We start from the raw sequence: 17,181 nt of genomic DNA on the forward strand, positions 1-17,181 counted from the left end.
GGCCGTGATCTGGTAGATCTTGTTCCTAACGTTTTGCCTGCATCTGTGGCTGGCATCTTCAGAGGTGTACCACAGAGAGAAGTCTGTTATAAGAGAAGTCTGGACCCAGTGTTTACCAGACTTCTCTCTGTGATACACCTCTGAAGATGCCAGCCACAGATGTAGGCGAAACGTTAGGGTAGATCTACCTGAACTCTTCCTTCCGGAACTCCCACCACAACTCAGAAAGAGTGATTCACAATCACCTTCCTTCGTGGTTTCGCTTCCAAGTACTCACCCTGCTTAGCTTCTGAGATCTGATGAGATCAGGCGACACCATACCACCTTCCACCCTGCCTTTCCTTACACTAATCAAAATAATTAGCTAATGATACATTTATTTATTATTTTGATATATCCCAGCCTCCTCCTAACGGGAATCCAAAGTGGCTTATAGTATTATCCTTCAACCTCGATTTTCATCTTCACAACAATCCTGTTAGATAGGTTAGGTTGAAGGACAGGGATGGACCCAAGGTTACCCAACAAGCTTCTGAAAACACAGATTTGACACTCTAACCATAATCCTTATTCATTAATTCTTAACCTAGTAGCAGGCACTAAGGTAGGTGGTTGCAAAACATAAGTGACACTGCCATGTATGCTAATGACCTAAACATTCCACAAACCTATGGTACAGAAGATTCTTTTTCTGTAAATCTAGAATGCAGGACATCCTCCAAAGGGATGCTGTGGGTTGTATATTGACAGTGATACCCACCGGTTGAGAAAATGAGCTATAAGCCAGGAAGACTGTGCTCAGAACCCACTGGATAGCCTTGGGGCTGAACTACAGGTTACACCAGAGATCAACGATTTCCCTTTCTCCAAGGAGATCAGGTCAGCCTATAATGTTCTCTCCCTCCTCCATTTTTCCTCATCCAACAACCCTATGAAATGGTTAGACTGTGAGACAACAACTAGCCCAGAGGTCTGCAACCTGTGACTCTCCAGATGTTCATGGACTACAATTCCCATCAGCCCCTGCCAGCATGGCCAGTTGACAGGGGCTGATGGGAACTGTACTCCATAAACATCTGGAGAGCCACAGGTTGCAGATCCCTGAACTAGCCCATGGTCACCCATTCAAGTTTCAAGGGAAGTAAGGATTTGAACCCAGGTCTCCCTGGTCCTAATCCAGTATTTTAACCACTGCATTCCATGGCATTGATTCTCTCCTTGTGTTACTGTTTTGACTAACATGCAGTTGTAGGAAATAGCCAATAAATGTATAGCAGAGATGGAAGCATTTTACCATTTTTTCTGTGCTGAGCTCCACAAAATGTGGTCCCCACCAGCTGGTGTTTTACCCTTCTTCCGCAGCTGCATTTAAATTATGCATCTGCCCCATCACTTGCAGTTTTCCCCCTAAGCAAGCCCCTGTCTCGTTTTTGCTTTATGGTTATTATAAGACGTGAGAGAAAACCCAAGATACTGGGTACTGCCTAATTTGATCTGCATGATTTATACCCTTTATGGTTTTTCCAGTTCTTTATTCTGATGTATAATCATTAGCCAGAGTGTAAGCCAATTATAGAACAGTTACAGCAGGTGGGCTCTCAATGAAATAAAGCTTATTCAAATGTTGTCAAATCTGGAATGAGATAAAAGACTCCAAATTGTTTACACAGACCTTTTGTGAACATACAACTTTCTGCGAGGCTGTGTGCTTCGCAGTGGGGTTTTTCCCGCTGTTTTCTTAGCAAATCGGATTCTCCTGATGGGAAATGACCCCCTTCTGCCCACCCACCCCCACTTCCTGGTTCAATCCCTGTTGGAGGAACTGCTGTTGTGTTGGCAGGAAAAGTCAGGAAGAGTGAGAAGACCCACGGAAAGCAAAATACACACTTTTGCTTTTGCTTTCTCTGCAAAGGGGGCAGGGGGAAGAGTTGAGCTTTTCCAGGGTTTGAAAATCACAATGTTTCTCGTAGCTGAGGCATGGCGAGTTTGGAAGAGGATAAAATGTGTGTGCTGCAGGGAGATTATCCCCGAAGGGATGCTCACTGCAGAAGAGACCACACATGCATAAATGGCCATAGGTTCCTCCTTCCCCAAATCTTCTTCCTCTCCATCTGTAGAGTGGCTAAGAGAACATGCTGTGGCTCAAGAAATACCTGGTTTAAATCTCACTTCAGTTTTCCCTCCTACCCTGCCCCTGGAGTCATAATGCCAAAAACACTTTAGAGGATAATTATAAGGATTATCAGAGAATGTGTGTGACGAACTGTGAAACTAGTATAAAAATGCTCAGTATTAATTGTAGCATGAAATAGTTTATAGAAGCTAACAATGCTATCCTAAACAGATCAACATCCTTCTAAACCCATTAAATCAATGGGCTTGTGTGTAAAGTGCCATCAAGACACAGCTGACCTATGCCTTGAAAGCCCCAGCAAGGCAAGTGAGAAGCTAAGGTGATTTGCCATTGCCTTCTTCTGCAGTCGCCCAAGTACCAACCCTGCTTAGCTTCTGAGATTTTATAGATCGGTCTATAACAGGGGTCTGCAACCTATGGGTCTTCAGATGTACATGGACTACAACTCCCATCAGCCCCTGCCAAGGGGGAAGAGTTGAGCTTTTCCAGGGTTTGAAAATCACAATGTTTCCCCCACCCCCCCCCCCCCCCACCCCCCCCCCCCCCCACCCCCCCCCCCCCCCACCCCCCCCCCCCCCCACCCCCCCCCCCCCCCACCCCCCCCCCCCCAGCAGGCGAAATGTCAGGAGAGAATGCTGCTAGAACATGGCCATACAGGCTGGAAACCACACAGCACCCCAGTGATTCTGGCCGTGAAAGCCTTCGACAATACATTTTTAGTCTGCTAAACATTTAAGATTTCACATGCTTTTAACATTTCATATGATATGATGAAACCTGTTATGCAGAGCAGAATATCTCTGAACTTACAAGCACATATTTAATAACTTGGTTTTTAAAATGTTTAATACAGCCATAAGATACTGTGATAGATGCCAACTAATCAAGCCTGATAGATGTCACCACTGTTCCGCCTGTGACTTGTAAGTACTTACCAGATCAAGAATATAAGATATTTGTGTCAATTGAATGCATCTGAGGGTATTCAGTAGCAAGTATACTTCCAAATTCAAAAAACTGTTGCATTATTTTTTTTGATATAGGGCTGTTATATAGTTGTTACACAGATACAGCTGTTCAGTTTGTTTCACAGGGCATTAAACATGAGTAATCAATAACTCATTATAGTCAAGTGACTTACAGTGCAATTCTAAACTAAATTGTACCCTTCTAAGCCCACTGATGGGTGGGAAGGCAGCATGTTATAGACCAGGGGTCTGCAACCTGTGGCTGTCCAGATGTTCATCGACTACAACTCCCATCAGCCCCTGCCAGCATGTCCCACCCCCCGAGCCCCCCCCCCCCCCCCCCCCCCCCCTCCCCCCCCCCCCCCCACCCCCCCCCCCCCCCACCCCCCCCCCCCCCCACCCCCCCCCCCCCCCGCAGGAGAGAATGCTGCTAGAACACGGCCATACAGCCTGGAAACCACACAGCAGCCCAGACTAAAAATGGTTAACAGTTAACACATGTTATTAAGGTAAGAAATAAAGGTAACATGAATGCAAGTTACACATCTGATGTCCTAAACATTAATATAATATATGGCTGAATCATAACATTGGCTGAATCATCACAACAGCAATACACACTACTGTATGTGCATGCATTGGGCTGCACAGACTAAATGGAGCTGCAACTTGACAATACAGTTAATATCCACATCAAATTGCAGTTGGTTTCATTTTAAAGAATATAGGCTGTTTGTAGAGACACAGGCTCAAAACAAACAGAAATCGATGGTTCAACACAGTCAAGCGTCATGAGTCACTGTAACCACAAAAAAACTCTGGCAATGATGTCTACAGGCTGACCTCTTGATGCAGTTGTGGTATAAATGGGAAGATCTTTAGCGGCTCTTCTCAGAATTTCCTGTTGGGATTCTGGTCTTTCTTCCTTTTCATATTGCTCTTTATCAGATTTGGATAAACAGAACTGAAGAAAAGGGCAGAAGAATGATTTATAGGTTAAAAACCAGTTTAAGCAATACAGAATCATAAAGACCACTGAACAGCAGAAGTGTACAACACCAAAAACATATCAAGGCCTTAAAATTATTCACACTTCACTTTCAAAATGTTTAAAAAGACCAGTAGAACTTCCACAGGTTAAAAAAAATGAGTATCTCCCCCCCCCCCCAACTATTTCTATATAAGAAGTAGTTTCTCAAGGGATGTAAAATAAAGGGGATAGAAGCATCTGGAATTAAGTAAGTCCTAAGAAAAAGCTACAGCTAGGCCCCATACACCCTGACCTGGATAGCCCCAGGCTAGCCTGATCTTGCCAAATCTCAGAAGCTAAGTAGGGTCATCCCTGGCTAGTATTTGGATGGGAGACCTTCGAGGAATACCAGGGCTGTGATGCAAAAGCCCCCCCCCCCCCCCTGAACATCTCTTGCCTTGAAAACTCTATGGGGCTACCATAAGTCAACTGTGACTTGACGGCAAAAAAAGGGAAGGAATATAATTGGCCTTCAGCATGTCTAATGTTTCCTCCACCCAATTCCCAGAAGTGGCACACAAACATTTGATTCTGCCCCACATCAACTGTGCTTTCACTGCTTCTTTTTATCTAGTTTTCAGAACAACATGAGATAGAGGTGTGTGAGAGAGGCAAAACAATTCTGATTGAAACCTGTCACCTAGGAACCAGAAATCTAGTTGTCCACAGTGGTAGTTTGTCACTACACTATACAGTTGTCACTTTAACTGCCGTATAAGCACTCCTTCTAGCTGTACTGCGTGATGGCTGGTTTGGGCACACTTAATGCCAGAAGAGTATGTGTGTGTGTGGGGAGTGCCACAACCAATGCCAGAGAACTCTTGCAGAAAAATATAGGGTATTGGAACTACCACTCAGAATAGCAAGGCTGGGTTGCTGTGCATATGCTGCTAAGGAACACAAGCAGCACAGAGCACAGGCTGATCTGAGCTGGGAATTCAACCAACAACAGGCAGCGAGCATGTGTACACGGAGGCCAACTGCTATTTCCCAGGACCAGTGAGCACAGCTGTGTCTTTCTACCAAATCTCTCCCACCCCAGAGCCTTCCAGCAGCACCAATAACTCCCCGTTTGGCACTAAAAGGATGCATGCATGTGCGGGGATTGACTGAACTTCATTCCAAATTACCTATTTCTTTAGCAGCCAAGTAAATTATTCACAAGCAATTACTTCTTATCCAATAACTAAAAAACGACTGTTTTTTCATGTCATGTGTGTACAACAGTGATGGTGAACCTTTTTGAGACCGAGCGCCCAAATTGCAATCCAAAACCCACTTATTTATTGCAAAGTGCCAACAGGGCAATTTAACCTGAATACTGAGGTTTTAGTTTAGAAAAAACGGTTGGCTCCAAGGCATGTGTTACTCAGGAGTAAGCTTGGTGGTAGTCAGTGGCTTTGCTTTGAAGCAACTTGCAACTCTTCCAACGGGTGAATCACGACCCTCAGAAGCAAGCCCCATTGCCAGCAACCGAGGCACCTGTTGGTAATACTTTACTTTACTCCCAGGTAAAGAATCACGCTTTAATTCTTTGCATGAAAATCAGTGGTGTTTAACAGCGCTTAACAGGGTTACCTACTTCCCCAAAACTAGGTCTTAGGTTTAATGCTAACAATTGAGCCCAGCGGCCCAGGCCAGCCTAGATGAGGGGTTGGAGGCGACTCTGCTTGCGCGTGCCATAGGTTGGTCACCACTGGTGTACACCATCCACATGGGAACAACTGTGTATGGTTAAAGTGATCACACATAACCCGTGTTGTTACCCTGAAAGAGGGAGAAATTAGACAAAGCTTCCAGTGCAATTTATCAAACGTCATTTGGCAGTTACATTTGCATATCTAAACACCATTTTCATTTATCTTGGTATGCTACCGTCTACAATGATATATGGAACATCAGCATAGCATGCAGCAATTGTATTGGCCTCACAATGTGTGGACAGTGGTCTTCAGAACCAGTCTTATTAGCCCTTACAACATTTTTTTATTCTTCATTCATATACCATTAACAAACTATCTCTTCTGGCTTGTAAATCCAAAACAAAGAAGAGCTATGACGCTTGCCCAATTTCACATAATGCCCTCTATGCTTCTCTATGGTAGATACCAACAAATAGACAAACAAAGGAGACTATGTCCATGCAATTTGGGCCAAATTGAAACACTCGATCACACTCTCTTTCATTGTGCAAGATTTGCTAAAGTTAGAATGAACCAATCCTCCCTGTCTCCACTCCTATACAATCAATTAACTGATGCTCTTAAGATTCCTCTAATCTTGGACAACCGTGATCCCACTGTTTGTGAGAATGTAGCGAAATTTCTGTTAAATGTTATAGATACAAGCCTAGATGGATACTAACTTGTAAATGGTTAACAATATTATATCAATATTGCTAGCTATACTACATAATTATTATTAATATTTTACATTTGCCAATTGAGCGTTTTAGCTGAAGAAATGTGTTTCAGCTCATTGTGTATTTTATAAGTATTATTGTGTCATCTGGTATATATGCCAATAAAGACCTTACTTACTTAAATATACCATTAATGGTAGCTTGGCACATAAACAATTAGCAGGTGAATTGTGATTATTCTCCATCATAGAACAAAGAGACCCTCTTAAATTTTCATTGTGTCTGTATCAGAGGTGTGAAGGGCAGGTTATTAAAAGGAAAAAAAGAGTTGCTGCTGTCATCACGGCAGTTCACGTAAGACAACAAAACAGGCCCAGAAAGACACAAGGAACTGCAGGAATGAGAAGTAGTCATATATCCTGAATGCCTGGTCTTTAACTACTTTACTGTAGCAATATAATTTGCTTTACTAAACATATTTGCCCAAAAGAAAAAGAATATCATGTCAATATTCCAGCAGCTATTCCAGGGAAAGATGTCGTTTATCAACGTCAACCACAGAGAAGAGAAAGCGAGACCATTAAAAATATTAAATGACAACCAGAAAATACTGACTGATTCAAATAAAACAGTTCTTGCTGCGATAACGCTGCTTTAATGTATCTATCCAAATTTCTGAGTGCAGGAGATGGTAATAATGTTCCACCCAACAATATCTATTACGGTCAGAGAAACAAAAACCTACAAACTAGGAAAAAGTAAGAGTGTTTCAGGCAACATCCAAAAGGCTTTCTAATTAAATTGGAGAAAAAAACAGTGGCTTTCTTGTTCTTTTTTGCCCTCCCTTTCAAGACTTCATACAATACCAACTGTCTTTCATTATTACAAAATGTTGTTTTGCAACACTACCTGCTGGGATTAAAAAAAAATTATGACACTTTGGTCACAGGATGTTACGTTACACAAGATCTGCATTTTCAATAAACTGAAAATGTATTCTACTACTTAGGAAAGATTTACATTTGATAGCCAACTTGGGGACAAATGGACTGTAATACCAAGTCAAAACACAGGAAGGTGCCTGGCTGAGAGCTCAGTTAAGCTCTTCTAGATCTTGGGCTCTTGAACCCTTTCTTGTTTTCCCTTAAGAACATAAGAACAAGCCAGCTGGATCAGACCAGAGTCCATCTAGTCCAGCATTCTGCTACTCGCAGTGGCCCACCAGGTGCCTTTGGGAGCTCACATGCAGGATGTGAAAGCAATGGCCTCCTGCTGCTGCTGCTGCTCCTGAGCACCTGGTCTGCTAAGGCATTTGCAATCTCAGATCAAGGAGGATCAAGATTGGTAGCCATAAATCGACTTCTCCTCCATAAATCTGGCCAAGGCCCTTTTAAAGCTATCCAGGTGCGGGCTAATACCACCTCCCTGTGGCAGCATATTCCAAACACCAATCACACGTCGTACAAAGGAATCTGCCATCATAAAGCTGGTGCTCTATTCCCTGCAAGAAGGGAAGTGCAGAAAAAGTGAAAATTTTCACAGAAAGGCTGCTGCTATAAGAACATAAGATCCAGCCTGCTGATCAGACCAGAGTCCATCCAGTCCAGCATTCATACCAGAGTGCCCACCAGGTGCCTTTGAGCCACATGCAGGATGTGAAAGGTGGCTCTGCTGCTGCTGCTGCCTCGAGCACCTGGTCTGCTAAGGTACGGTAATCTGAGACTGGCGAGGATCATACCGGCCACACTCCACTTCCGCAACGTCTGCCCTTGCAGCCATCCAGATGGTGCCTAATCACTCACCTCCTGTGGCAGCATAATATTCCAAAACACCAATCGCACGCTATGCCATGTGAAGAAGTGTTTCCCTTTATTAGTCCTAATTCTTCCCCCCAGCATTTTCAATGAATGCCCCCTGGTTCTAGTATTGTGAGAAAGAGAGAAAAATGTCTCTCTGTCAACATTTTCTACCCCATGCATAATTTTATAGACTTCAATCATATCCCCCCTCAGCCGCCTCCTCTCCAAACTAAAGAGTCCCAAACGCTGCAGCCTCTCCTCATAAGGAAGGTGCTCCAGTAGTGTGTCCACTAGTGTGGCCTTATTTTTATCCTGTAAAATAAAGTCAAAAGAAAAACCATACTCAAACCAGGGAGAAAAGCAGATGCCAGTATAAAAAACTGTCTTTAAGGTGCCACAAAAATGCATTCTGTACTTTCATTGAGAAGGCACCACAACGCTCCTGTTTATTTCTCCTTAAATATATCTCCTTAAAAAAGAAAATTACACTTGAACTGCATTTTTCTGCCAAGATCCATAAAGACAGAATCAGACTGTGATAATGCTAGATGCCAATCAGATATTAATCCAAGAAATTATCCTATCATACAAGATCATATATATCCTATTAATCCAAGAAAGATCCTGTCATACAAACCAGCTCTCTTGGAACAGTAGGCAGAGCAGGATGTCCAACCTAATTCCAACTGGTAGGAACACTCATTACAAGCCCAATGTCTTGTTCTCATTTGCAGGCAGAAGGCATCCTGAGAAATGCAGGTATTGCAGCAGCCAAGCCACAAGGGGACAGGGGGGTGCGTCGTGCACTGGGCACACGCCTGGGGGCACAAAAATCGCCCCAGGCCCCTCCTCCCCCACACGGCACCCCCCACCCCCCTTCCCACACTTACCTCAGTTCCTTTTTCAGAACTTTTTCAGGCTTTCAAAAGGCCTTGTTCTCAGTAAAAACAGACTGAGGAACTACAGTTCCCAGGAGACCATGGGGCTCACAAGGTCTCCTGGGAAGTATAGTTCCCATCAGGCCTTTTTTTACTGAGAACAAGGCCTTTTGAAGCCTGAAAAGTTCTGAAAAAGGAACTAAGATAAGTGTGGGAAGGGAAGAAGGGGGGCGTGGGGGGCCCCCCGGAAAATGTGAAATGCGCACCGGGCGCAGTTTGGCCCAGCTACGCCTCTGAGGTATTGAAAAGTATTTTCCTATCCAAGACGGAACTGACTACAGGACTTGTTGCAGGAAACCATGCCTAGTGCTGCTTCAACTGAATAAGGGCTGAACGTTGCTACATTAACCATCACATAACTGGGTGGGCACAAAGTACAATTTAGGATGTTGTGGGTTTTCCGGGTTGTATGGCCGTGTTCCAGTAGTATTTTCTCCTGACATTTTGCCTGCATCTTCAGGGGATCTGTGCCAGCCACAGATGCAGGAGAAATGTCAGGAGAAAACACTACTTGAACACAGCCATACAACCTGGAAAACCCACAACATCCAAGTCATTCCGACTATGAAAGCCTTCAACAATTCAAAGCACAATCTGTTTTGGAAACCCAGACAATATGGGGTAGGTTGTGGCTCAATGATAGAGCATGTGCTTGGAGTGCAGAAGGTCCCAGGTTCAATCTCTGGCATTCCCAGTTTAAAAAATGAGGTTGCAGGTGAAGTGAAAGGCCTCTCTGCCAGGGACCCTGGAGAGCCACTGCCAGTCCCAGTCGACAATACTGATTTCAATGGACCAACAGTGTGATTCAACATTAGGCAATTTCATGCGTTCAATAAATAACCCTGGCTATTCAACATCTTCCCATTCCTCCTGCTTTTTCCCCCCTGGGATTAAGTAATTTAATAAACCAGAAATCTTTTCAGTGGATAAATTTGCTTTAGGTTAACTTTCACAGTGACAGAAAAACCAGCCATGTCCCACTGCGTGGAAGAACATAATACCACAGCTTTTCAAGAGCATAGTACCACAGCTTTTCAAGAGCATAGTACCACAGCTTTTCAAGAGCATAGTACCACAGCTTTTCAAGAGCATAATACCACAGCTTTTCAAGAGCATAATACCACAGCTTTTCAAGAGCATAGTACCACAGCTTTTCAAGAGCACAGTACCACAGCTTTTCAAGAGAATAATACCACAGCTTTTCAAGAGCACAGTACCACAGCTTTTCAAGAGCACAGTACCACAGCTTTTCAAGAGCACAATACCACAGCTTTTCAAGAGCATAATACAGGGGTCTTCAAACTATGGCCCTCCAGATGTTCATAGACTACAATTCCCATGAGCCCTACACTTGGCCATACTGACAGGGGCTGATGGGAATTGTAGTCCATGAACATCTGGAGGGCCATAGTTTGAAGACCCCTGGCATAATACCACAGCTTTTCAAGAGCACAATACCACAGCTTTTCAAGAGCGTAATACCACAGCTTTTCAAGAGCATAATACCACAGCTTTTCAAGAGCATAATACCGCAGCTACAGTGAACATGTTACAGTTGCCTTTCTAGATAACGCTAGATTCTCTATCAATGTCTTCCACTATAAGTTTATGTATAACATTTAACTGTTGCTTTTAACTATTTTTATTGTAAATATATTTTAAAGGCTTGTTTTGACGGTTTTGATCGTTTGCTTACAACAAAAGTAACTTCTACACAAGTATGACACTGGGTTCCAATCATAATGCGAAACTGTTATAATACAGAGGTTTACAGAAATATGTACAAGCTGAGTCAGAGAACAGGGTTATAAATTTAAATAACAGGACAGAGCTTCAAAATCTTCTACCTGAATACTATATTGTTAGATTACTTGACTCAGGCTATCTGAAGAATTCACATTCTAATTAATGAAATCATAGTCAGTCAAATATGATCGTTTTAGAAAATAATCTAGTCACTCCCTCACAAGCAGTATACTATGTTAGTTACTGAAGGGGAACAAAAACTTAAGCAATATTGTACTTTTAAAGCAAACATCAATAGCAAAAGTGGTTCAATAGCAAGAGTGGAGTAATTTTTTTGCCAGTGTTGACATTTACCTCATTGGAAGGGGAGGCGGGAGATGAAAAAATTGTCTTCCAATAGGACCACACAAACATGACAAACGACAGATGAAAAACCACAAGGTAGACAACTGCAATAAAAATAAAATACAAATAAGGTTTCAGTGAGTACAGCTAAAAAAGAGCAAAAACAATAAACCAAAAAAGCAATGGTTTAGGACAGGGGTAGGGAACCTGCGGCTCTCCAGATGTTCAGGAACTACAATTCCCATCAGCCCCTTTCAGCATGGCCAATTTCAGCATGGCCAATAGTTCCTGAACATCTGGAGAGCCACAGGTTCCCTACCCCTGGTTTAGGATGCAAAACACAACTAAGTTTGCTTTAACAGAGGAATGAATCAATTACCACAATTATGCTACTGTGGCCACTTTTGATCAATAAAGTACTAGGTAATTTAAACTGGAAGGGTTTTAAGAAAGGCACATTAAAATATTTATTATTTACATTTGAAGTCAGGGTTTTTTTTATTCAAATGTAACCACAGACTATTTAAAACACTCTAAATTCCATCCAACTGCAGTACAGGAAAGTCTGTATTTATAATCACTTAAGAATGAATCCATGACACAGTATGAAACTATGGTTGTCATTTTCCAGATAGGCCTGAAATTCTTCCAGAATTATAAGTGATATCCAGACTACTCAGATCAGTTTCCCTTGAAATGGTAACTTCTGAGGAGGTATTCTGTGGCATCACATCCCTGCTGATATACCCACTTCCTTCTGATTTCTCATATGTTCCTACTCTCGTCACATGTGTTCCTCTAAGATCTCTCTCCAATCTGTTTGCATCACTGTGAATATTAAAAGATATAAAAAGGGAACATGTGCCAGACACAGCCTTCATAGTGTCAATTTGCTTCACAATCTGCCATTTAAAGAGACAAAATTTTGCAACCATTTCAGGTGTTTTACCTCCTATTTATCTCCAGCAGAGAAAGAAAGCACATGTTAACACATATTTCCATAACTGGACTATAATTTAGACGAGAGATGAGACTCTTTGCACACAGATCATCAGCATATCTGCACCAGCTACACAAGAGGAGATCACACTATATCAGGGGTCTGCAACCTGCAGCTCTCCAGATGTTCATGGACTACAATTCCCATCAGCCCCTGCCAGCATGACCAATTGGCCATGCTGGCAGGGACTGATGGGAATTGTAGTCCATGAACATCTGGAGAGCCGCAGGTTGCAGACCCCTGCACTATGAAAAAGTTAGTGTGACCAAGGGAGAAACTAGTGTCTGATGATTGCAATGGAGACGACCAACATGAAATAACTCCTCCATTAAAACGATGTTTCAGGCATAAAATAGTTGCTTGCTGATTGAAGCAACCTACCTCTTTAATTATATTTAGCATTAAAGGAGAAATGAGTACAGTATTTATTTATGTTATTTATGTCCTTTCTCACTGCGACTCAAGTCAGTTACACAGTCAATACAATCATAAGGTAAGGCATTCAATAAACAATGAAAGGGGATTTCGTTTGCAGTCTAAATAGCATTGGAATAGCCCAGGGTAGTCCAATCTTGTCAGATCTTGGAAGCTAAGCAGGGTTGGCTCTGGCTAGTATTTGGATGGGAGACCACCAAGGAATACCAATGGTCATGATGTGGAGGCAGGCAATGGCAAACCACCTTGGAACCTTTCCTTGAAAACCCTAGCATAGGTGTCAAACTCAGGCCCTCCAGGTGTTCATGGACTACGATTCCCATCAGTCCATGCCAGAAGCCAATTGGCCATGCTAGAAGGGCTGCTGGGAATTGTAGTCCATAAACATCTGGAGGGCATGAGTTTGACACCTATGCCGGGATCACCATAAGTCAGCTGCGACTTAACAGCAACCCCCTTTCCCAACATAGCACCCTAAGGCTGAGAGGTGGAATCTACACTGTTTGTACAGTTCATGTTAAACAACATGTTCCCAAGTGATCACTAATTAATAGTCATAGTCAAATTATGCTTAAGAAAATAACTTCAGCAGGGACAACCAATTTCAGAATAAACAAAACCTCCTTCCTCCTGCTATTTAACAAAACCCAGCTGTTCTTGAGGTTTCCACCTAATGCCAGGCAATGGCCACATTAATCAGTGTTAGCAGCTAATTAGTATTCACAGCTGTAGTTCTTAAAAGGAAGAAGAATACTGACTCAACACCCATCAGCTTCCAGGAGTTAATTCAACAGATAAAGACAACCAGTTCCTTCATACACCTGCCAAATCACGACAAGCTTACAAAAAGCCAGTAGAAAGGTTGTCTTATGCGTCTCCTCTGGAAAATCATTTTCTAGAATAGCTGCTGTGACCAAAAAAGTCTGGGCTTCAGTCACTGACAAACAGATGCTAAGGGATAGACAGCATGTACCAGTTGGACAAATCTTAATTGGGATGTGGGCCATAGGGTGAGAAACACCCTGTGCGATTCTCAGGTTAATTTGTTTTGGTAATAGTATTTAAACACTTTTCCTTAGCAACAGCCTGCCTTAAGCTGCTTCTTCCACAAACTGTACTCCAAGGATCCTGTATAATAAGATGCTTATCGGGGAGCACATGTGAGCCTCTAACTCTTCCAGAGAATCCTAATCCTGCGGTACCCTGTTGCTTAGTTTTTAAATAAAGAACTTTAATATACAGGATGTGGCATAGACTGTTCTATGGGAAACATTAAGCCAAAAAATGCAGACAATACATAAAGAAATGTGAAGGAACTCAAAGGAAGAAACCAAACAGATCAGGTACTATCAACATCAAAGCATCCAACAGGAAAAGCAAAACAATGAATGCCCTATACAACAGAAATCACAAGGAAGGAAGGAAGGAAAACACACACAAGTGGCAAAATTAGGGCTACTTGTGTAGAGAGAGCAGTATACTGGGAATAGGGACAGCTTCTTACTCAGAAATGTGCTCTGGCAACATTCCCAACTAGTATATAAAGGCTTTATTCAAAAAGAAGTAATTTAAAGCATATCCACACTACAGAGTTAAGTTGAGTGTTATCCTGGAATTTATAAATCTGAATGGGGGACGAGGGATCTCCTTTTCAGTGAGACCGTTCTCTGGAGTGTCATCGGACTAGCGTTCACAGGATTTTAGGGAAACGATTACTAGTAGACTCATGAAGAAAATATAAGGTTAGGTAATGCAACACAAGGATTGCAGACATCCCCCACTTTCTCTCTCCTTCCCAGCAGCAACCACATTTTGACTCTGGGAATTTTTATTCCTGGGGTCCCAGGACTTGTCTGAAGGAATATCCATGTAGATCGGTGAACTATAATGAGGAGGGAGATGCTTCCTGCTTCCCTGTCCATCAGCAGAGCTTCACTGATAGAAGAGACAGGAAGGGCAAGTGCATTCCCTTCCTCCTATCCTCAGCAGCCTCCCAACCTGTGTGGCTATTACTTCACCAGACCTTGGCTGTAGTTCAAACCTTTCTGGGGCTGGAAAGAGCTGTGGGGAAGGGAATTGGGGAAGATCTGTGCCCAGCTCAGTAAGTTTTGTAGAGAAGAGCCTGAAGAGACCAGGTGCTCGGGAGCAACAGCCGCAGAAGGCCACTGCGTTCACATCCTGCACGTGAGCTCCCAAAGGCACCTGGTGGGCCACTGCGAGTAGCAGAGAGCTGGACTAGATGGACTTTGGTCTGATCCAGCTGGCTTGTTCTTATGTTCTTATGTTCTTAAGTAGTTTGGAATAGCAACGACTAGAGAAAGGCTATTATTTTAAAGAGAAAGGCACATGGATTAAGTAGAACATCTGCTGCTCCATGCAAGTGATCAGCAACAGATCTACAATGAAAATGGGTGCATTTCTATAGCCCTCTTCTGAGGACCATGGTAGCAATTTTCTAAACTGAATGATTTCCCCCATTTCTCATAATGGGAAGAGGAAGTGCAGATGGGCAGTTCCCAGCAGAAATCCTCTGTTGGATCTAACAAATCATGATCCCATTCCTCACATATAATAACAGTATCTATGAAAATTCATGTTGCCAACTGACCAATGACCACAGGAGTACCCTTGAGACATATGTGATTAATCAGCTTCTCAGACACATGTCTAGGGAGCTAACCTGATCCGTATGAGCACCCTTTAAAATATATCACAGCGGTGCCACTTAATTCTCACAGTCCAATATTTATAAGAGTGTAACAGAAAGAATGATCAATGATTCTTGCAATTCTTGAAAATAGGGAAGTGGGAACAAAGGGAGAAATCAGCAAGAAATGAAATACATACACAACAAGTGGTATAAAAATGATGGAATGGGGACAGTTTAGGAAAGCGATGTTTTGAAATATCTACCTTCATGGAATCTCAGAACTCAATACAAAACTCAATATGCAACTCAGGTTGCATAAATAATTTAGCAACAAGAATTTAAGATTCAGATATGCTCCCTAGACAGGTAGAAAAACAAATACAGTTTTAAAACAATACTTTTTATACACAGGGAGAGATTCCTACCTTTTTCTCCAGTAGAGGCAATTGTAACTAGGGGGGAAAACACAGAAAACTTCAGTTAATACACATGCAGTCTTTAGAGAAACAAACAACATTTATCAAACACTAGTAATAAAGACAGCTGAAGGGTAAGAAATACAGTGGGCCTAGTTAGGGCAGGGGTGAGGGCAGGTAGGGGCCGGGAGAGCTTGCTGGTGGTGATGGGGAGGGCATGGTAGATTTTGGAGCTCCACAGCAGCAGCGGCAGCAAGGCACCGCTGCTCCAGGGCAGGGATGGAATGTCCGACAAACCAAGAATCCTGTTCTCCATGAGTCCTGTTCCCTTATTGGTGGAAGGCTTGTCATCAAAACATTCCATTCCTTAGCACTCTATTATTGGTAAGATGGGCAATAATGAAAATGTAGTGAGAAAACTAAGCTGAAAAATACAGGTACAGAGAGTGTCCAAATGGAAGCCAGCATGTTCTGGTCTAGTGTACAAAAAGGCATAAAGATGGAACTCCTTTTTGACAAAGAACAGTGTAGGGAAGAACCTTTGAACTTTTCTTTCCTACTGAAAAAAGCCACCCCAATTGCTTTTGTTCCACTAGGGGAAAATTTTGGGTGCCTGCTTTTTTCCCCCTGCAGCAAGGGCACAAGCAACTCAAGGGAAGGGTTTTTTCCACTGAGAAAGTGGCAGAAAAGGAAGGGGTTAAAGAGCTCACCCCTCCATGAAAAAGCTGACCAGAGAAAAACAATACTTTAAAATGAACACACAAGGTAATATGTACTGTGATCCACAGATTCAAACCGAAGATAATACTCATTCACTCTGTGCCTTCCCCAAGCCATTTTAGCATGATTTATATAATATCATTTAAAATTTATTTTAATCTTCATTTTAAAAATATATATAAACTCAAAACTGTCTTTCTCTCTTTGTGGCTAAATTTAGTTTGCGTGACAAGGACAGTGCTTCAATTTCTTTTCTTCAGTAGCTTTCTTTAGTTAAAAAACTGTCTTTTGCTGTGTGCCAGATTTCAAAACAATGTTAAATAATTTGTTGCACAGGATGCGTGTGGCTCAGAAAACACAAACAGCAAGTGTGAAGCAGACTATGTGGTTTATTTGCTTTGGGACACAGAAGTCACATCTACTAACCATCATCTGCATTTCCAAAAGGGCAACTGACCTCATTCCACAAGGGTAATATGGCAAATTTCTAATTTGTCCTTGCAGAAAGAAACACATTCCAAAATGCAATTCAACAGATGGGACATTAACCTGCTCCCAGTGTAAGAAGAACCCTTCTTTTATTGGAGAAGGGCTGGTTTTGGCTAATTTCGCTCTCCTGCTGCAGCCCACCTATTCCT

The 17,181-nt window shown here is 42.5% G+C and overlaps 1 protein-coding gene across 1 annotated transcript in view; it reads right to left on the reverse strand.

Annotated features, from left to right (window-relative positions):
- Positions 1 to 17,181, reverse strand: part of ZDHHC20 (zinc finger DHHC-type palmitoyltransferase 20) — a 52,365-nt gene that overhangs the window by 20,388 nt on the left and 14,796 nt on the right. Inside the window, exons 2-4 of the mRNA XM_048494039.1 lie at positions 15,833 to 15,859; positions 11,332 to 11,426; positions 3,903 to 4,066 (exon numbers count right to left, since the gene is read on the reverse strand). Of these exons, the coding sequence (XP_048349996.1) occupies positions 3,903 to 4,066; positions 11,332 to 11,426; positions 15,833 to 15,859 (286 nt within the window). The remainder of the gene's footprint in view (positions 1 to 3,902; positions 4,067 to 11,331; positions 11,427 to 15,832; positions 15,860 to 17,181) is intronic.

This window comes from Sphaerodactylus townsendi, linkage group LG04 (genome assembly GCF_021028975.2).
Source record: "Sphaerodactylus townsendi isolate TG3544 linkage group LG04, MPM_Stown_v2.3, whole genome shotgun sequence".
Taxonomy (NCBI): Eukaryota; Metazoa; Chordata; class Lepidosauria; order Squamata; family Sphaerodactylidae; genus Sphaerodactylus; species Sphaerodactylus townsendi.